At 44.0% G+C, this 22,025-nt stretch overlaps 2 protein-coding genes across 15 annotated transcripts in view; both read left to right on the top strand.

Moving 5' to 3' along the window:
* Positions 1-22,025, top strand: part of LOC307224326 (uncharacterized protein) — a 91,133-nt gene that overhangs the window by 2,492 nt on the left and 66,616 nt on the right. For 3 of the 12 annotated variants that reach the window (XM_079991138.1, XM_079991140.1, XM_079991139.1), the window contains exons 3-5: positions 18,039-18,102; positions 19,366-19,539; positions 21,140-21,259. In XM_079991138.1, the coding sequence (XP_079847264.1) occupies positions 18,075-18,102; positions 19,366-19,539; positions 21,140-21,259 (322 nt within the window). In that variant the 5' untranslated portion in view covers positions 18,039-18,074. Of the gene's footprint in view, positions 1-17,250; positions 17,413-17,858; positions 17,938-18,038; positions 18,103-19,365; positions 19,540-21,139; positions 21,260-22,025 lie in introns of those variants that run through there. The other 9 variants (XM_079991141.1, XM_079991132.1, XM_079991135.1 and 6 more) reach the window with 6 other exon arrangements.
* LOC307224333 (C-type lectin domain family 4 member M-like) lies at positions 17-14,895 on the top strand. Of its 3 annotated transcripts, XM_079991154.1 has the most exons (8): positions 17-85; positions 1,810-1,965; positions 3,414-3,533; positions 5,545-5,643; positions 7,140-7,226; positions 7,979-8,130; positions 9,937-10,043; positions 14,465-14,895. In XM_079991154.1, the coding sequence occupies exons 1-8, from the start codon at positions 58-60 to the stop codon at positions 14,631-14,633; spliced, it is 918 nt and encodes a 305-aa protein (XP_079847280.1). In that variant the 5' UTR covers positions 17-57; the 3' UTR covers positions 14,634-14,895. The 3 variants fall into 3 exon arrangements, with proteins under 3 accessions (XP_079847280.1, XP_079847281.1, XP_079847282.1); XM_079991155.1 differs by lacking the exon at positions 5,545-5,643; XM_079991156.1 differs by lacking the exons at positions 3,414-3,533; positions 5,545-5,643.

The following is a 22,025-nucleotide window of genomic DNA, read 5'->3' as shown; positions in this document are numbered from 1 at the left end:
ATATGGTTCTGAACACAGGATGACATAATGATGACACAATTCAAATGAGCAGTTAAAATGGCGGGAGGCTTGACATTCGCAGAACGTAAGTTGTTTCTGATATTTCCTCTTCAGTGCAATTCAGAAAGACAGGTTTCCATCATGCGGAAAATTGGGTGAGGAGGTCAGGCCAAAGTTATGTTTCAATCTGCACTCTTGATTCAAAATAGTGCCTGGTATCTAAATGGTGATGAAGACCACTGCCCCCACCTTAGGAACTCTTGTGCCAAGTGTGTCAACAATATTTCAAGATGGTGCCTGGCATCCAAACGTCAACAAAATGTGCCACCACCTCAGCAACCCTCATGCTGAGTTTGGTGGCTGTGATGATGCTAATTTAATTATTTGTACCCTGCCCATCTGACTGAGTTGCCCCAGCCAGCCGCTCTGGACGGCTGATGTCTCAAGAGGATGTTAAAAAAATGAACAAACAGACAAACCACTTTCCAGAATACAGTAATACCCTGGTTCTCGAATGGCTTAGTTGCCAAGAAAATCGACTCCCGAGCGCCGCAAACCTGGATGTTCCAGTTTGCGAACATTTTTCGGAAACCGAACGTCTGATATGACTTGTGCTTGAGTGCAGGAAGCTCCTGCAGCTAAACGGAAGCCGCACCTTGATTTTCGAATGGTTTCGGGGGTCGAACGGACCTCCAGAACGGATTAAGTCCAAGAACCAAGGTATTACTGTATACAGTAGTTTATTTCCATGCATAACGAATAAACTCCATCTTTCCACAAATTTGGTTTCCAATTGTCATCCTTCTCTAATGCTGCTATAATTTAATAATTTAACTGTATATGCTATGCTGCCCTATTCTCCAGAATGTTCTACTCAAATCTTTTTATGTACGATACCATAATCTGACATCAATACTTGCTTGAGACAATTCATCCCACAAATTTACCCTACTAACCAGACCAAAAGCAGTCTTCGAATAACCAAATGCAGAATACAAGGAGCATTTCTTTACTCTGCCATACTGGGGAATCAACTGAGTTATTAAAAAAGAATGATCAACTACTGAATTTCCTTCTTGAAATTCTATTTACTCCTGGGGCAATATATTTGCCTCCTTTAATTCAATGCTTCTTTCTTGACAATAGGTACCGTAAATACAGTTTGCTCGCTAGTAACAATGGGGAAATTGGTCTATAATTTGCTGGGTCAGTCTTGTCACCTTCCTAAATATGGGAACCGCAATTCGTTCATTCCACCCCTTGTGTTACTACAATAAATGACCAGTCTCATTTATTGCTGTAAACATGGTGGGGTTATAATTTGGACCTGAGGGGATTTTCATTGCCTGAACTAGTTTGAGTTGAGCTTGCTTTAAACTGAAATGAATACTGAAATTAGTAACTCCTAGCTTATATGTAGTACTTTTGAACCTGAAATTGAAGCCTGCATTGAGGCTGAGCAGAGAATGAAGGGTACATTTTTCCCATCATGAGCTGCTTTTCCCACTAATTAGGACTGTAATCTGCGGGGCTAGGCTAGATTGTTTTGGTTTTTTAACCTCTCTCCAAGTATAGGATTTATTCTAGGTTTATGGCTGCAGTTTACTGTGTCCCTAAAGCCCCCCCTGCTAGAGCTGAGCTGAAAATTGAATTTCTGCAGGATCATCACTCCTGAGCTACAAGTTTTTCAAGAATTTACCCTACTGGGATTTAGCTGCTAGCACACAATGGCTTTTCTGTGCCGTTGTTGCAAGTTTTAGCTGATGTTCAAATAAATTACATATTATGTGACCCAACACCACAATGCAGCTTCAAGAACCAGTGTGGCTTCCAGATCGAATGCGGCTTCCAGATCTAATGTGTCATCCAGATCCAATGTGGCTTCCAGATCGAATGTGTCATCCAGATCCAGTGTGGCATCCCGAACAAGACTAAAAAGAAGAAGAAAACAGGTCCCTGCAAAGGGTATGTATGCAGAACAGAGAAGTTGTTCATAGCATAGAGGAGGAACAGTAACAGGAGGCATCTGTGACCAGTCGTTGTGGGGAGGGCTGGAGAAAAGCCTGCAATGCTTTGCCTGCCAAGCAGGTTCACTTAGCTCAACAAACAGCAGAGGTTGAGGGTTTGAGTCAGTCATCAGCTTCTGGCTATGACAGTGATGGTGAGAAGTTTCAAGTTTCTTCCTGTGTTCTCTCCTGATCCACACTGTGCTAACATACGTGGAAAAGGCTTCACAAGATTCAGCATATCTAACCATATATATATATATATATATATATATATATAAACATATAAATTATAAAATGTACCACAAAACTTATCACTTATACAATCCTTTTAGACTTCCATCAGCACCTCTGATGATCCACTATTTTAACCACTTTTTATGCATTTCTTAACTTTATATTGCCTTTACATCTCTTAACAAATCATCCTTCCCCTTCTCCATTTTTGCAATACTTCCAATAATACTCCTCACAAAACTTCTTGCAAACCAACAAACGTTGTCTGACCTTCACAAATACTTTTCAAGTAGTCCTTAAATTTACTCCAGTCTTCCGTGAATTTATGGTCCTGCCGGTTTCGAATCCTTCCTGTTAGTTTATCTAGTTCTGCATAGTCCATTAACTTCATTCTCCATTCTTCAATCTTCGGTGATGCTTCTTGCTTCCATTTTTGGGCCAGTAATATTATTGCTGCTGTTATTGCATATAAAAAGAGCTTACATTCCTTTCTATTTATATCACTCTCCACAATGCCCAGTAAAAATGCTTCTGGTTTCTTTATGAATGTATATTTCAACATTTTTTTCATCTCATTATATATCATCTCCCAGAAGCATTTCAACAGCATATCTAACCATTTAAACAGGGAATCTCAATGGCAGGTAAGAGAGATTCCATCATTCACTGGCCCTGGCAGTTGACAGGAGAGAAAAAATCAGAAAACTGTCCATGGCTTACTCATCATGAGGACCTTGTGAGGGGTGAAACCAGAAAACAATGGCTCTTGACAAGTATAGATTCTTTAGGATAAATATCTTATATGTCAGGGCTGTCATCATTTTTATTTTTATTTTTGCCAAAGTTTTAGGAAATTCACCAAAAAAAAAACCATTTCTGATATGGGCTGCCATACGCCCAGGTTTTCGACGGACAAATCCCAAATATGTTCAGGACATTCTGGACTTATGGCAGCCCTATTATATGTTTTGCAAACACCGCTAATGATTTATAGATTTATTCAATGCGGGTTATGCTTTTAAACACATTGCTTGTATATATGCAAATATCTCTGTGTGTATAAGCCAGTATTGTAAAAACAACTCTACCCCAGCCCCCCTTACTGGGATAATAGTAGGATGTTGGCTCATGATAGTTAATGCAGAGTTTTCTTTCTTTTTGTCCTTCAAGGAAAGCTAGCTGCTTTTTTGCATAATATACGAGACTTGTTTCCATCTTCTATTGGTATATTTACTGCAGTAACGCTGTGCCTGATCCTATTTTTTGCTGCACTCGGCATGACTATTTTGTGTAAGTAGCAAAGAAAACCCATTAAATCCTCTGGGCTGGTTTGACTTTCAGTGTGATGTAGACTTTCAAACAGAGTGCGCCTCAGCTAAGCCATTTCCCTGAAACAACGCTGACCTACCCGGCACCTGCTGTGGGCACAGCTCATTTGTGGGAAAGCAGCCTACAAGAATATTCATCCAATCACTCAATTGCGCAGGAAAAGACATGGCTACCTAGCAATGCTGGGAACTTAAAGTGTGCTGTGAATTCTTCCTTGGTGAGAAAGGCTCATTGGCAGAGCAAATCAGCTGAGCCTCTTTGAAAACACAGCCTTTAGAACAAATCTCAGCAATCTTTTTTAGGAGGGGGCCGGTTCACCGTCCCTCAGACCTTGTGGCGGGCCAGACTGTGCACGCACACATGCACACCCACGCAGTGGAGGGGGGCTTCTCTCTCCCCACCTCTATCCCCCAGCCCCTCCCCTCCCCCTGCTTTCCTACCTACTCCGCCGCTCTGCCTGCGGTTGGGAGCCAGCGGCAATAGTGTCGGCTCTCCATTCCAGGCCAGCTTTCCTGGGCGCTAGGCGTGGGGCCAGCAGGTGCGGCAAGCTCCAGCCAAAGCCCCGCGATGCACCCATCATGATGCCCATAGCGTGGCCATGGACAGAGGCATGAGGGGGTGGGTGGTGAGTCTGGGCCAAGCCTCAGCACACGGGTGGTGAACCTTCGGATTAGCTGGCACCAGACAAAGCTCAGCTCCCTTCCTCCGCAGGGCGGGGAGAAGCCAGGAGGAGGCGCCGCCACAGTGTGTGGGGGGGGAAATGGTGCCCAATTTTTTTTGCAAAAAAATGGCGCAGCGTGAACGATCACGTTGATCCAAGCGGCAATTCCAGGACTGTCCGTGGGCCGGATCCAGAGGGCAATTGGGCCTAATCCGGGCCATGGGCCTTAGTTTGCCAACCCATGCTTTAGAAGGTGGGTTGTGAGTACTAATAAACTCACCATCAGACCTCTTTCCTCTACCAGTCTACAGAGGAAACATGTCTATTTGCATGCCCCATGGGAATCCACATCTTATCAGCTGATTGGTGTTAACAAAACACAATCAAATGTACAGTGGTGCCCCGCAAGACGAATGCCTCGCAAGACAAAAAACCCGCTAGACAAAAGGGTTTTCCGTTTTGGAGGTGCTTCGCAAAACGAATTTCCTATGGGCTTGATTCGCAAGATGAAAATGTCTTGCGAGTTCCTGCGGGTTTTTGTTCCTTCCCCCCCCCCCCCTTTTTCTAAGCCGCTAAGCCGCTTATCCGCTAAGCTGATAAGCCGCAAAAAGCCGCAAAAAGCCGCTAAACCGCTAATAGCGCTAATCTGCTAAGCCGTCAATGGGCTTGCTTCGCAAGATGAAAAAACCGCAAGACGAAGAGACTCGCGGAACGGATTCTTTTCGTCTTGCGAGGCACCACTGTATTTGCTCTAAACACCAATCAGTTGACTGATGCTAAGAACAAGCCCTTTAGATGTTGCCACCTGATGTCATAATGATGTAAGGTGAGTGACAGGTGAGTGATCCCATCCACCTATCAAAGTTGGCCCACAGTGGGTGTGTGGGAAATAAGAATCTAGTCCACTGGTCAGATCCCATTTTACACACACACCCCCACACCCCACTATGTATGGAGGGGATAAAGTGGCCTTGCCTGTGCTGGCAGTGTCTCCTAAAAATGCAGGTACATCACATCCCTCGTCAGTTATTATGTCATTACCCAATGTGCCCATGATGCTTGCAGAACCGCATTCTAAGTAGGACACAATGGATTTAGTAGGCAGGGTTGGGGAAAGCAGTTCATGCAGTATACAAAAGCATAGATTTCATGCCAGAAAATATGACTTCCCTACAAGGAAAGCAGGTTCCATAGCTAAGGCATGGGGAGCCTTGATTCAAAACCAGTCTCAGAAATTCCAGAGTGGGGGTTCAGCCATGCCCAGACAAGTGTGTTAGAATACAATTTCTTTTATTCTTAACTCATTTCTAGATATTCAGGGATCAGGAAAGTCATCTGCTGTAGTAAAAGCATTTAAGAACATTAAGGATTTTATGATAAAAAGGGAACCCTCTCTCAAAGGCAAGAATGGTAAGCAATGGGTTTCAGTCTGTGCATTCAAGACCACGCCTCCCCCCTGCCCAACCCAGGGATATCACCCCACAGCAAAACTGTTTGTGACAAGGAAAAGAAGGTTTAAAAAGGAGAATTCCCTGGATGCAAAGATCCAGGTTTGGGGCAACGACACTGGTGAGAGAACCCCAGCGGAGATTTAAAACCACAAAATATGCAGCAGAGTAAAGCATGGAAAGATAGGCTCTGAGGCTTTTAAAATATGCCCTTCCAAACTTCATGTCTTCTCCTAGCATAGAAAAAGACCCAACATTTGGTAAGTTAAAAATTGATTTACTTACAAACTCCTCAAAGGTCAGGTTCATGCAGAGGCATTCCGAGGTTGGGGGGGAGGCGGCTCGCCCTGGGTGCCATTCCAAAAGGGGGTGACAAAATGCTGACCCCCGATTGGCGGCAATCCCCATGACGCGCCGGCCACCCCCAAGGATGCACGCTACACCTCCGCGGGTGGCGTGCCATGCCCCCTGGGACGTGCGCCATGACCCTAGGGATACACGCCACACACCCCAGGACGAGCGCTTCTCCCAGTACCGGAGCAGGTTGCTTCAACTCTGGGTTCATGTGCTTTTCCATACATCAGCCAGAAAACACAGGCAGTAAACTTGGCTTAAGTTACAGTAGTGGAAGTTCCTAAATTATTGGTATAAGAACACAAGAATGACTTGTAAGAGCCCTGCGGTCTGGGCGGCAACAACCAGCTCAAAAACTCTTCACATGCTGAGCTTCTTGGGTAGACTGAATGTAAACAAAGGCCTTGATTAGCCTCATTCCAAGGTGAGGGAAAGTGACCTAGCTAAGCCTGGCAGGGCAGCTTATTCTATGGTGTTAACCCCTTCATGCATTAATTATACTTCATGTTGGTTATATGAGGCTGCTTCTCCCATAAGAACTTATTCTCAGCAGGGAGGGGGGAAATGCATGGAACTGGATACACTGCAGGAGGTGGAAGAAAAATTAAACACCCTTTTATCATCTACTACTTTCTTTCTGGAAATGCTATCCCTTCATTCATAGTATTCAGCCAGTACAGAGAACCTTGCGTTTGCTGAAAAGATGTAGTTTAGATCTGATAAATCAGACTCAAACATAACACATACTCTTTATATGCTTGTCTGTTTTGGTATGAAATCACTTGTGATTGGTTTTGCTGTGAAACTCAAGAAAAACTAGGGAGTGAACCTGCAGGTCCCATAAGAAATGGAACCTACAAGCTTAGGCTTTTATTTTATTCACATGAGGACATGATTTGGGTTAAGCCTGCTCTTTCCCCTCGATGATGCCAGACACTGAAAATCAGGACTGTTCTTTCTGGGTCCTATATTTGGGTTCTGCTTCTTCTTCTTCTTCTTTTCATGCTAGAATGTGACCGTCCACTGGATTTTTGGAAAGTGGCTTTTAATATACATTGATGGATGTTTGAGATCCCACTGGCTTGAATTATTCAAACCTTTTAGATGCTGAAATATTTCGTGAAACTCAGAAGTTAGCAGACAAACTGGTTGACTTGATCATCAATGTGACTGAAATAGAAGATGAAATTGGTAAGTTTCTTCGAGACGGTGATGCTGGAGAATCACGGTTATCTGCTTCCACCTTCCATTTCTCAGCACCACGGTGGCTCAACTGCTGGATCAAGAGGCCAGTGCTAGTCTGTTGGAATCCCTTCACAGACATTCTCCATGAAACGAGCCTAAATGTTTTCATTATACGGACAAACGTTTTAGAGGGTTGGCTATCCAGTCGTTTCAATAAATTATGATGGATTATAATAGGAGTGGGACACGGGTGGTGCTGTGGTCTAAACCACAGAGCCTAGGACTTGCCAATCAGAAGGTTGGCGGTTCGATTCCCCGCGATGGGGTGAGCTCCTGTTGCTCGGTCCCTGCTCCTGCCAACCTAGCAGTTTGAAAGCACGTCAAAGTGCAAGTAAATAAATAGGTACCACTCTGGCGGGAAGGTAAATGGCGTTTCCGTGCGCTGCTCTGGTTCTCCAGAAGCGGCTTAGTCATGCTGGCCACATGACCCGGAAGCTGTACGCTGGCTCCCTCGGCCAATAAAGCGAGATGAGAGCCGCAACCCCAGAGTCGGTCACGACTGGACCAAATGGTCAGGGGTCCCTTTACCTCTCCCTTATAATAGGAGTACGTAATGGGTGTGTGTGTGTGTGTGTGTGTGTGTGTGTGTGTGTGTGTGTTTGTAAACAGAGAGAGAGAGATACCTTCAGTTTGGCTTCTCTTATTTCCCTATTTCCCTCCATTCTCTTTTCACTGCAAATTCCCGGCTTCTTTCAAAGAGGATATTAGCAAAAAGCTTCGTCAGCAATGGGTGCCGTACAAGGAAGTCTTATATTTATTTGAAGACAGAACGAAGCCGTGGCACAAAGCAATAACAGCTTGTGAGGATGAAAAATCCATGCTGATTACTATTGGAAGTCTTGAAGAGGAGGTGAGCAGAACACTGGAATACATGAACACCAAGACTATTCCTTCACAATTTGATTGTTTTATGTCTTTTGGGTTCTTATGAAACTTCTGTAGCATCTCAACTACTTCCTACTCCTTTCCTCCACAAGCAGAAAAAAATCACGGGGCAAAATTATATAAACTGGAGATTTGGGGGGGGGGGTGTTTATTTTTTAAAATAGTGTTACAAAAGTTGGGTGCCACCCCCACTCTCCCAAGCGGTGGCAAGTGTTGATGGATCTCAACCAAAACTCTCTGCTACCGGCTGCTTAGTCTGTGTAGTCCAGGATGACAACTTAGGAACATAATGTGCTGAACAGTAACTTGATTTGTATTTGCTTTTATTATATAAAGAGTATAGCACAGCTTTGTACAAGTTACTATATGCACAGACTCAATTCAAACTCTACACGCCAACCTCTGAACTCCAACACCAAACTACTGTGTCATGCTGCTTATAAGGGAAAACTTTTACCCAAGCATCATCTGCTGCTAGGCTTCCCTATCTCCAAGCAAACTTTCTCACATACTCTTGCTTAACTTGGCTTCTTGCCAACTCACTAATTGTCCACTTCAAAGGTTTCTCACAAACCTCAACAGCAAGATCTCAGTAGGTTCCCAGCACTCACCCAGGGTCTGTGTTCCTTTAGAGAACTGAGACACAGCAGAGACTGCCGTAGCTTTAAGAACTATGATTTATTTGCCTATTTACACCTTCAGTCTGCATGGAGTCCAGATCCTACAGCATAGTCATTTCAAAGGGGGTTTGTATCCCACAGCCGTGCAGCCCTGGAGTCAAAGGTATCTCCCAGCCAGACTGCAGGCAGCCTACCCAAGATGGATTCCAGACTTTCTTCTCTTCTTTATTCTTCCCAGCACACCTTACTAAAGACTTTCTTTTCCCGTCACTTCACACCCAGTTACCTTGGCCACCTTCTGTCTGCCCAGACCCAAGATTCCTCTTAGATGGGCCATCAACAACTTTTGTCATGTTAATACCTCTAACCCAGGTGAGGCCTTGGCTTGGAAGGGAAGTTTAGCCTGTGTTTTTCTACTGCTATCTTCCCTTCAATACTTCAAATAATCAAAATCCTACTGCAGAGTTTATGAACCAAGCTAAAAGTATCAGATTGCTGGGCACTTTGCTAGAATGTGTTTTGAGTTGCAGACTGGACATAGTACAATGTCAATTTCCTTACACCTCCTGGTATGAGAAATGAAAGAGAGAGAGAGAGAGAGAGAGAGAGAGAGAGAGAGGAATGTTAATACAGTGGTACCTTGGGTTAAGTACTTAATTTGTTCTAGAGGTCCATTCTTAACCTGAAACTGTTCTTAACCTGAAGCACCACTTTAGCTAATGGGGCCAGAGCATGATTTCTGTTCTCATCCTGAAGCAAAGTTCTTAACCCGAGGTACTATTTCTGGGTTAGCGGAGTCTGTAACCTGAAGCGTATGTAACCCGAGGTACCACTGTAAGTACATAGGTGCCCAACCTGAATTAATTCACCTCTGATGGTTTCATTAACTAATTGATACCATTTGTTTTGAGTCGTCCCCGTCCCCCCATTATTCCTTTCATCAGACATTCAAATGAGTACATGTAGGTGGGAAAAGAAACCAAGCTTGTTTCTGTGATGAAACATTCTCCTGTCCATGCACATTTCACGTTTGTTTCACCACTGGAAGAGACTGTTTTCCTCCTAAGAAAGATATGTAATCTGAAATTGATTTGAAAGAGGATTCTGGTTCCTCATTCCTAGGAAAGACCTTCTGATTGTGCTCTTTGCAGGAGTTTCTAGAAAGAGAAACCAATACTGCACATCAAGACTCGTGGATTGGCCTCCCTTATAAGGATGGGAAATGGCAATGGTATAACGGTATTAATGTTGGAACCACGTGAGTGTAAACAAAATTTATCTGCTTATTGTACTGTAGAAACTTTGTTAGGCATTCATCTCTGAGCACACTTGTTCTGCTTTACCTGCATCAGGAATTCACACAGGCTGTGGTTTTATGTTTCTTTTTGAGCTCCATAGGAGTTTAGTAGAAGGCAAACAACCATCTCTAGTCCATTTTAATCAAAAGTTGACATGCAGTGATCTTGAGTATTTAAAAAGTCTTGATAGTTTTGTTGCCTCATCTTTAGCAAGCCAGCCATGGGGAACCTGTCATTACCACCTTATTTACAAACAGTCCAGAGGGTTGCAGTGGCTGTCAGCCCCATGCCTACTTGGACTCAATGTTGCCACCATAGAGCTCAACAGAAAGGAGAATGGGAACAAAAGCACGATTAGTTGGCTCTGCCTATCATTGGTTGTTGCTCTGCTATCCATTTTTTCTGACCCCACCAAATGAGGTTCATCAGTGGTGTAGGGTGTGGGGAGGATGAGGGGACTGTCACCCCAGACACATTTTTTTTGGGGGGGGGCGGCACATCATGGCACCCTGCCTCATCATGAGCAGTTGCGTCCTTCTCAGTGCCCTCTAGCTGGAGAGCAGTTGAGAAGGACACAACAGGATGTGCTCTGGCCCTGCAAGCTCAGTGATGCTTTCCTGAAGGGCATTGTTCAGGGAGGGCATTGTGGCCTGTTGTGTCCTTCTGTTGGCAACCGAGAAGGAGGCAACAGGCATGCACCCTGGAGGACACTGTGAGAAGGATTCATAGAATCATAGAATCATAGAATCATAGAGTTGGAAGAGACCACAAGGGCCATCGAGTCCAACCCCCTGCCAAGCAGGAAACACCATCAGAGCACTCCTGACATATGGTTGTCAAGCCTCTGCTTAAAGACCTCCAAAGAAGGAGACTCCACCACACTCCTTGGCAGCAAATTCCACTGTCAAACAGCTCTTACTGTCAGGAAGTTCTTCCTAATGTTTAGGTGGAATCTTCTTTCTTGTAGTTTGGAACCATTGCTCCGTGTCCGCTTCTCTGGAGCAGCAGAAAACAACCTTTCTCCCTCCTCTATATGACATCCTTTTATATATTTGAACATGGCTATCATATCACCCCTTAACCTCCTCTTCTCCAGGCTAAACATGCCCAGCTCCCTTAGCCGTTCTTCATAAGGCATCGTTTCCAGGCCTTGGACCATTTTGGTTGCCCTCCTCTGGACACGTTCCAGTTTGTCAGTGTCCTTCTTGAACTGTGGTGCCCAGAACTGGACACAGTACTCCAGGTGAGGTCTGACCAGAGCAGAATACAGTGGCACTATTACTTCCCTTGATCTAGATGCTATACTCCTATTGATGCAGCCCAGAATTGCATTGGCTTTTTTAGCTGCCGCGTCACACTGTTGGCTCATGTCAAGTTTGTGGTCAACCAAGACTCCTAGATCCTTTTCACATGTACTGCTCTCAAGCCAGGTGTCACCCATCTTGTATTTGTGCCTCTCATTTTTTTTTGCCCAAGTGCAATACTTTACATTTCTCCCTATTAAAATTCATCTTGTTTGTTTTGGCCCAGTTCTCTAATCTGTCAAGGTCATTTTGAAGTGTGATCCTGTCCTCTGGGGTGTTAGCTACCCCTCCCAGTTTGGTGTCATCTGCAAATTTGATCAGGATGCCCTTGAGTCCATCATCCAAGTCGTTGATAAAGATGTTGAATAAGACGGGGCCCAAGACAGAACCCTGTGGCACCCCACTAGTCACTCTTCTCCAGGATGAAGAGGAACCATTGATGAGCACCCTTTGGGTTCGGTCAGTCAGCCAGTTACAAATCCACTGAGTGGTAGCATAGTCAAGTCCGCATTTTACCAGCTTCTTTACAAGAATATCATGGGGCACCTTGTCAAATGCCTTGCTGAAATCAAGGTAGGCTACATCCACTGCGTTCCCTTCATCTACCAGGCTTGTAATTCTGTCAAAAAACGAGATCAGGTTAGTCTGACATGACTTATTTTTCAGAAATCCATGCTGACTATTGGTGATCACAGTATTCCTTTCTAGGTGCTCACAGACTGTTTGCTTAATGATCTGCTCCGGAATCTTCCCTGGTATTGATGTCAGACTGACTGGGCGGTAATTATTTGGGTCCTCTCTTTCCCCCTTTTTGAAAATAGGGACAACATTTGCCCTCCTCCAGTCTGCCGGGACTTCGCCTGTTCTCCAGGAATTCTCAAAGATGACTGCCAGTGGTTCTGAGATCACATCTGCCAGTTCTTTTAATACTCTTGGATGCAGTTCATCTGGCCCTGGAGACTTGAATACATCTAAACTAGCCAAGTATTCTTGTACTATCTCCTTAGTTATTCTGGGCTGTGTTTCCTCTGCTGAATCATTTGCTCCAAATTCTTCAGGTCGGGCATTGTTTTCTTTATCGGAGAAGACTGAGGCAAAGAAGGCATTGAGGAGTTCAGCCCTTTCTGTGTCCCCTGTTTGCATTTCACCATCTTCTCCTCTGAGTGACCCCACGGTTTCTTTGTTCTTCCTTTTGCTACAAACATACCCATAAAAGCCTTTTTTGTTGCTTTTAACCTCTCTAGCAAGCCTGAGTTCATTCTGTGCTTTAGCTTTTCTGACTTTGTGTCTACACGTGCTGGGTATTTGTTTGAATTCCTCTTTGGTGGTTCCCCCCCTTTTCCATTTTTTGTACACATCCTTTTTAAATCTTAACTCAGTTAAAAGTTCTTTAGATAGCCACCCTGGCTTCTTTAGGCACCTTCCATGTTTCCGTCTCATTGGTATTGCCTGAAGTTGTGCTTTTACTATCTCCCTCTTAACAAACTCCCAGCCATCATGAACTCCCTTTCCTTTTAGTATTACTGTCCATGGGTTCTCACCCAGCACTTCCCTAAGTTTTATGAAGTCGGCTTTCTTAAAGTCAAGAAATTGAGTCCTAGTATGCTTGGCTGCTCCTTTCCGCTGTATAGTAAACTTCAGAAGAGCATGATCACTCGCGCCTAATGATCCTTCCACTTCTACCCCACTAACCAGGTCATCAACATTGGTTAGGACCAGATCTAAAATGGCTGTTCCTCTTGTTGCTTCTCCCACTTTCTGGACAATGAAGTTGTCTGCAAGGCCAGTGAGGAATCTGTTTGACCTTATGCTCTTGGCTGAGTTTGACATCCAGCAAATATCCGGGTAATTGAAGTCCCCCATTACTACTATCTCCCTTCCTTTTGCATGCTTGGCCATCTGTTCCAGGAAGGCATCATCTATGTCCTCCGTTTGGCTTGGGGATCTATAGTAAACTCCCACAATGAGGTCCCTGTTATTCTTCTCTCCCTTAATTTTGACCCAAATGCTCTCACTTTGGCTTTGAGGTTCTAAATCTTGGATCTCTTCACATGTATACACATCCCTGACATATAACGCCACTCCTCCTTTCTTGTCTGGTCTGTTTCTCTGAAATAGATTGTAACCCTCCATTATTACATTCCAGTCATGGGACTTATCCCACCAGGTTTCAGTGATGCCTATTATGTCATATTTAGTTTGCTGTACCAAGAGCTCAAGCTCATCTTGTTTATTTCCCATTCAACAGTTCACAGCATCGTTCCTGCAAACCCAGCACCACTCGCAAAAGCAGCATTGGGCTTACAGGGCCAGATCACATGCCTAAGCCCCCTGGGTACAGGAGGGGGACTCTCCACTGCTGAGCTTCATTGCTAGAGTAGTATTTTAAGCATCAGTTTTTCCAACCTGCTTTCTCATCTGCTTTTCAGGCCTTGTTTAATTTTTCTGCTCCAACTATCCCCCCCCCCAAAAAAACCCAATATATATTAAAATGTTTGTTATCATGAGGTTTTTTAAAAGAAAAAGAAAAAAGAAAAAATTGATTGGGTTTTGTTGTGGTTCTGTGGCTTTCCTTTAATGAGGCACGTTACTCATCTCTAGAGTTAAATTTCCATGAGGCTTAACAAAATGAGTGCCCCTCCCCCAATCCGCAACCCAATTCTCATGTATCAAATAGGGGGTGCTTTGTTTTATTCCAAAATTTATTACCTGCTCTTTAGTAGGGGGATACCTTCTGCGCTAATTGCAATATAACTGTGAGAAATAAAATACAATAAAATTATATAGTGTGGAAAAGGCATCAGATAATGTACCGTGGGATGTACACTGTGAGAGACGACTCACAGGGGCAAAAAGAAACTCCCCCCTTTATATATTTTCTGCTGATGGACAGAATCTTTTTTAAAAAAATAAATCTATGCATTGCAGTTATGAGTAGGTGGCAACCCTGAGACAGAAAACAGGAGTGTGAGAGAACTGAGCTGAACATTTCCTTAACATTCCTAAATAAAGTAAATATCCAATGTGGATTCATTACTTTTGATTCACTTATTTCTGGTGCTACCTTTTGTTTTCAGTTACTGGAAGGCAGGTATGCCGCATGATTTAGATAACAAACGCTGTGCCATCCTAAAAGCACATTGCTCTACTCCCCAAAAATGCTGGGAAAACATTCCCTGTGATAGACAAAAAAGATGGATATGTAAGAAGATGCCTGATAAAAGGTGGTACACGTTAAACCCTTGATGAAACTGGATTGCATGAGCTCTATGCTAAAAACAGACAGTGGATCGATCCCGCTTTTAAAAGTCAGCTGTCCGGGTTATGGAATCAGGGCATGGGAGAGCTCAACCCTCTGCTGTCAACAATCCAAAGCACCTTGTCAGTATTCCTTCCTCAGGACTGGAAGAAGAGATCTTATTTTGCAACCTCAAAGACTTGGACCGCATGGAAGAATTCAGTCTAACTGGCTTCTGTACTTCCAATAAATTAATTTAGTATAATGTTACAGGTCTAGAGCTAGTTAATGTTAGAAATTAATAAAATGGTGGAATTCAGGTAATATTGGGGACATTGAGGGGAAAATACAGGCTGCAGCAGGTCTCCTGAACTATGCCAAACACGGAAATTCCTGGGTTTAGCCTATGCAAACTAGCCTGGGCTGAAGTTCTGGCCAGGCTAGTTGAGTGCAAGCCATTATGAAACAGTGGCAGTCATCAAAATGTCAAAGAAACACCCTTGGGTCTGTGCACAACAGGGGTTGCCAAGAGCATGATGAGAGCATGATGTGACATAGGAAAAACGTATCCCTTTTAAAACTGAGAGATTTGGAGAAGGGAAGGGGCTGCTTAGCAAAGCTTCTTGGGAAGGAGAAAGGAGGGGCCAGAACTTCACATGGGGACTGGAGGACACAAGCATCTTGGCAGGCTGGCTGAAGTCGGACTGGGACAGAGGCAAGGAGCTGTCTTGCAATCTCATGCTGCACTGCTGTGGGGAACAAGCAGTAAACGATTCACAGAGATGTGAATGCTATAACCTCTGCGCTCCCTCCATCTACACCCTGGTGTAAATATGTGTAAAATAAATCATATTTCTCAAATACACGACAGCCTCTGCTGCGTCTTTTTTATATCATTTTTATTAAGTCTCCAACAATATTCCAAAGCATCGATCATCATATACAAATTTGCTTCCTTACTTCCCTCCCATCCTTTCCTGATGTTGGTTTTTTACTCCTTTTTATTAGCTGCTTTACAACACATGTATTTTTATCCTCTAAACCCCTCTACTGTTAAATCTTTCATTAATCCACTGCTTATATTTTTAAACCCTGCCTGCAACTTCATCTATTGGTGATATTTTGAAAGGTAACCCATCCGGGGTCTCCATTCTTCCTTAAACACTTTGTCATTATGTCCTCTTAATTTGGCAGTTAATTTCACAATTTCAGCATATTCCATCCATTTCCTAAGCCATTCCTCCTTAGCTGGTGATTTTTTCTCTTTCCACTTCAGCTTTCTTGTGACCTGTGTCCCCATTATTCCTAGTAAAAATGCTTTGGGTTGTTTTTTTAAGGGATTATTAATTTAAACATCCTTTTCAATTTGTTATAATTTCCCAAAAGCCCTTCAACTTTTTACAGTAGCACCACATGTCATAAAATCACCCTTCCTCCTGTTGGCCTTTCCAGCATATACCTGGTATATATTTTTACATTTTTGCTCATTTTTGTATAAATCATTTTTATAGTTTTCTTTCAACACCCTGGTGTAAATATGTGTAAAATGAACCATATTTCTTAAAGACATGACAGTCTCCGCTGAGTCTTGTCTCCCAATGGAAACACATCCCTGAGTAACTGCCTAAAACCCTCTGGAACCTTGCTACCACCTGGTAGCAATTCAGGGTTGCATACAACCTCTCAGTGGCCCAGATGCTGAAGACATGATGCGTGCACAGCAAAGGAGGACCCTGATGCAGCAATTCCTGGTGGGCGCTCCGATGGAGCGGGCGATGGTGGGTGTACTAGGGATCTTGCCTGAAACAGGGACTGGCAACCGTTATATTTGGGTTGCCATGGATTATTTCACACAATGGCTGGAGCCTTATGTGATTTAAAAAACAAAAACAAAAAACCAGTGTGGTAAGAATTCACCTCTACACCACCGTGTTTGTCCTCAGAGGAGAGGACAATGCTAGCACCATTACCAGGAAGAGTCACCATTGTTTGGTCAGAACCCACTTGACCCTCCTCCTGGTCTAGGTCTGTGGTTTTGGATAATACCAAACCAGCAACTCTCTCCACATCCTGTTCCCCAAGGAAAGATAATGGCATAATGTCATAAGCCCTCCCAAGGCTCTGTGGTGGTTTCAAATTATCAGAGCCAGCCCACATCACCACCACACGTCCATATTGATCCAAATAAGTCCAGAATGGGGAATCTCCACTTGGAGTGGTGCCTCGGAAGGTTGTGCAATCACCTTCATTGGAGGTTTTTAAGCAGAGGTTGGGTGGCCATCTGTCATGGATGCTTTAGTTGAGATTCCTTCATTGCACAGGTTTGAACTAGATGGACTTTGGTTTCCCTTCCAACTCTATAATTCTATGAACACCCATCAAACAAAATTAGCATGGACAATGGAAATGGATGATGGGAACTGTAGTCCGGTAGCATTCAAAAGACTGCAGATTCCCAAGAGCAGCATGATGGAACACAATGAAGAGGTTCCCCAGCAGGTTGTGGCAAGTGTTCATTTTGCATTTTATAGTGTTCCAAAGATATTCATGAGCAGCCCTTTCATGTGTGAGAATGCCTTGAAAGTAGAGTAAGTGACTTCTGCTATTTGTGGAATGCTGATTGGCTGCCTGCCAGTCCCAATCAGGAAGGAGCAGAATGAAAAGAGTTCTGGAATGTTCTGCATCAAAGTGGAAGGTGGTTGAAGCCGTTGAAGGAAGGAACATCTGCAGGAAGAAGCTGAGGCAGAGAGAAGATAAAGGATTCAGTGAGGCACCACGGTATCCAAAGTGGGGGGAACAAATCGTTCATAATCAGCTGCCTTTTTCTAAGTCCAACCATTGGTTGTCTTGCCCCATGTGCTATCTAGCCAACTGGCAACAGCTGCCCAGGATCTCTGGCAATTATAGGTCTTTCCCAGAACTACTGCTGGAGCTCCTTATGATGGGAGATGCTGCAGATTGTATCCGGGCCTTCTGAATGAAGTATGTGCTCTGTCACCGAACTAGAACTCAGAAGGCCCCAGTTGCCCTATTATAGTGGGAGATGAGAAGATTCCTGTAGTTCTCCAGGGAATAGACAACTCCATGTTTGAAAACAAAGTGAGGGTTGGATGCACGCAAGTTTTTCATGCCAACTCCCTTGTATATGAATAGCATGGTGTGACTGCTCTGTAAATGGTAGCTTTGTCTCAATACATTATTTTAATAGTTTACTCCATTAAATGGTCACACAGAAGAACTCCAGGATGAGACAACACTCAACATGAGGAGATAAGATGGAAGCCAAGAAAAAGATCTTGTCAACAGAAAGAGGCAAGTTTTTGTAGGTTGTTATTCTGATTTGTCTTTGCCTGCTAAATTCTTTGATTGAAGTTGTGCTAACTGTCTACTCTGTCATATGGTTCTGAACACAGGATGACATAAGGTGCCAATCCGAATGAGCAGTTAAAATGGTGGGAGGCCTAACATTCACACAAGGTAGGTTTTTCCCCGCTGTTATTTCCTCTTCAGAGCAATACAGGAAGGCAAAGTTACTCTACTCACCTCTGAGCTTTCCTTCTGTCCTTCTGATTCCTGCTTCCTTTCCTTCCTTCTGCCATGAGAGTGTGACAGGGCAGAGATTTATCTCTGGGCAACACTACTCTCAGGTTGAGCGCCTGCCTCTTTTCTACCTCCCGACATTTTATTAAATTTTATTAAAATTTTATTAAATTTTATTAAAATTTTATTAAATCTTATTAAAATTTTATTAAATTTTATTAAATTTATTAAATTTTATTAAATTTAATAAAAGAAATGAACCATACTGTTCATTAATTGAAACAATCATTTGATTATTTATCTTTTACTTTGTTACTCCATCGTCAGCACATATGAACTCACATTTAGTCCTAGATTCATATAGTCGTATCTTTATTCAACTTGATTAATGATGCATTTAAATAGCATTGCTATATATTTCACCCAATCAATCCCCAGGATTAACTGCCTTTTATACCTTCCTAGCAGGTAGTGCTTGATGCTGCCTGGGATCTCAGAATGTTGTGGTTTTTTAAATGGACACTGTAATATATGAGTTTGGACCCATTGTGCCATCAATTGGCTGAAGTCATGCCAAAGCCATATTTGATTCAAAATGGGACTTGTGAGACCCTGTCAGGCTGCCAGAAAAGCCCTTCCGTCTAGGGTCCAACGCTGTAAGCAGAAACCGGAAGGGCTTGGCCGTAATTAACTTTATTGCTCAGTAACCCAGGAGACAGTGCACTGCACATATATCAGCTAAGCAAGTCAGTTGCAGAAGCTACAGTTCCATCCTCTCTCTCCCTTGTTTATACCTCCCTCCATGCGTTTTTTCGCTGTGACTCAGCTTCTCTTAATTGTTTTAGCCTTTTCTCAACCCTTCTTTCTGTGGCTACCTCAAGCATCTCCCCTTCACCCTCACTTTCTCTTGCTGATTCCTCCCTGTGCCACCAGTCTGAACCTGGCTCAAAGTCCCCTCCCCGCTCAGGTGCCTCCTGGACTACTGGCTGCCCCCACTCTTCCTCAACCAGCCAATCCCTGACAGATGCCCAACCTCACCCCAGGAAACCTCATGCAGAGTTTGGTGAAGACATCTCAAGTTTTGGAGGGGCTTACCCTACTGGAGTTTAGCTCCTAGCACACAGCGCCTTTTCTATTCCCTTTTTTACGAGCTGATGTTCTAATAAATTACGTATTATGTGATCCAACACCACAATGCAGCTTCAAAAACCAGTGTGGCTTCTAGATCGAATGCGGCTTCCAGATCCAATGTGGCTTCCAGATCCAATGTGGCTTCCAGATCCAATGTGGCTTCTAGATCAAATGTCTCTTCTAGATCCAGTGTGGCATCCAGAACAAGACTAAAACGCAGACGAAAACCACCACCTAGAAAGGGTATGTATGCAGCACACACAGAAGTGGTTCATAGCATAGATGAGGAACACACTGGAAAGGAAAGGTGGGAGAGCAACAGGAGGCATATGTGACCAGTCGTGGTGGGAAGGGCTGGAGAAAAGCTAGCAGTGCTCTGTCAACCCAACAGGCTCACTTAGTCAAACCAACCAACCAAGGTTTGAGTCCAACGTCCTCTGCTGGCTATGGCAGCAGTGATGTGAAGCACCAAGCTTCAGCCTATGTTCTCTCCTCTCTACTTATTTAAACAGGAAACCTCAGACAGAAAGAAATGGCAGGCAAGAAAGACTTCTCCATTCACTTAGCCTGACAGTTGACATGGGAGACAGGCTAAGAAAACCAGCTTTGGCTTGCTTATCCTGAGATCCCTATGGCAGAGAAAAGAAAACTTGGCAGGTGTGGTCATTTAAGTGTGGCCTTAATGCTCCATCACAGAGTGGAGCGGGAGAAGCAGGGGCAACCCACCCATGAGGCAGACTGAGGAAACTGCCTCAGGCTGTAGAATCTAATGGGCACATGCTCCTCCATCACGGGGGAAGTGGTTGAGGTGGTTTCTGGGTGAGAGCTCCATGAAATTGCCTGAAGACCTCATGTCTTGTGTGGCCTCACCAGGATCTTGGGAAGAGCACGCAAGGCCTCTGTCCGATCTCATGGGGCTCTTGTGAGATCTTGCCAGAACCCAGAAACTGCAGCTGCATGACCCTTGTAAGCCAGACTTCAGCAGGGGCAGCAAGGTGGGGTCAATGGCATGCAAACATGGTGCCACCTTCCCATTTTGCCTCAGGTGGCAAAGCAGAATGGACCACTCCTGGGGAGAAGCTAAAGCTATGTATGAAGAGGGACTTCTTGGACCTCTCTATGGTGAGGCCAGCTGGTGCCAAGGCCATGCTCTGGTGGCTTCCACTCGGGATTGCTCATTGAGGTGCTGTTCATATAATCTTTTGTTCCCAAGTCTGCATCCTTGTTTCAGATTGTTATAAGAAAGGATAGTGTGTGTGTTTTGATGTTTGGAATGTCTTAGTTGTTTGTTTAGTGCAGACTCCTTAAGAGACAACTTACATATCTAGAAAACACCCCTAACAATTTATAGATTTGTTTGATATAGGTTGTGTTTTAAAGCTCCACTGGGTCAGGCAAAAGGCTCATGTAGTCCAAAACCCTGTTCTCACAGTGGCCAAACGGATGCCTACAGGAAGCGTGCAAGTTGGACCTGAATGCAACAGCATAGTCCTTATTTGCAATACCCAGCAATGGCTTTTGAGAGGCATACTGCCTCTAACAGCGAGTGCAGAACATAGCTGCTGTAGCTGGTAGCCATTGGTCAACCTCACCTCCATGAGTCTGTCTAACCTTCTTTAAAAGCCACCCGGGTTGATGGGCATCAATACTCCTTGTAGGAGTAAATTCCATAGTTCAACTATGTGCTCCGTCTTGCCTTATTTTCTTGTATATATGTTAATAGCTTTATGCGTCAGCAAGAATTCCAAAAACACAGCAAAATGAACCCTACCTTAATGGGATAATGGCGGGATGTTCATACGTGATTGTTAAAGCATAATTTTCTTTCTTTTTGCACTTCAAGGAAAATTCGCTGCACTTTTGCAGTACATAACAGAGTGCTCTGTACCTTCCCTTGCTGCAACTACTGCGGTTGTGCTGTGCCTGGTCCTGTTTTGTGCTGCAGTTGGAGTAATTAATCTGTGTAAGTTCAACTCGGGGGGGGGGGTTGCTATAGAGTTATCCTGGTTGGCTTTGCATCATTTTGAAGAACGCTATCAAAAGTGGAGGCATCATCCAGCCCCAGCTAATCCCTTTTACCTCCCAGTGTGTGAGGTAAGGAAGTGGTTGAATCTCACCCATTGAAACAAATGCTTCTGTTTCTTGTCCCTGAATACTCCAGAGACTTCATAGGCCAAATTTGTTTGTTTGTTTGTTTGTTTATATCCCACCTTTTCCCCAGACTGGGACTCAACACAGCTTACAGTAGCCACTGGGACCATTTAACACGGGTCCTAAAGGATCTTCACTGGCTCCCAGTACATTTCCGAGCACAATTCAAAGTGTTGGTACTGATCTTTAAAACCCTAAAGGACCTTGGCTCAGTATACCTGAAGGAGCATCTTCACTCCCATCGTTCAGTCCAGACACTGAGGTCCAACTCCAAGGGCCTTCTGGCAGTTCCCACCCTGTGAGAAGTGAGGTTACAGGGAACCAGGCAGAGGGCCTTCTCAGTAGTGGCGCCTGCCCTGTGGAACGCCCTCCCACCAGATGTCAAGGAAATAAACAACTACCTGACTTTTAGAAGACATCTGAAGGCAGCCCTGTATCAGGGAGTTTTTAATGTTTGATTTTTTATTGTGTTCTGTATGTGCTGGAAGCTGCCCAGAGTTGCTGGGGAAACCCAGACAGATGGGTGGTGGGGTATAAATAATAAAAATATTATTATTATTATTATTATTATTACAGAT

This window comes from Podarcis cretensis (assembly GCF_951804945.1).
Source record: "Podarcis cretensis genome assembly, chromosome: 9".
NCBI classification, from domain to species: domain Eukaryota; kingdom Metazoa; phylum Chordata; class Lepidosauria; order Squamata; family Lacertidae; genus Podarcis; species Podarcis cretensis.
This window is presented reverse-complemented; position numbering and strand designations above follow the sequence as displayed.

Bases quoted from the DNA above. Each gene is read 5' to 3' on its own strand.
- LOC307224333 (XM_079991154.1), top strand. From the start codon at position 58: ATGGCGGGAGGCTTGACATTCGCAGAAC. The intron at 8,131-9,936 runs GTGAGCAGAACA...TGCTCTTTGCAG, and splicing joins TTGGAAGTCTTGAAGAGGAG to GAGTTTCTAGAAAGAGAAAC. The intron at 10,044-14,464 runs GTGAGTGTAAAC...TTTTGTTTTCAG, and splicing joins GGTATTAATGTTGGAACCAC to TTACTGGAAGGCAGGTATGC.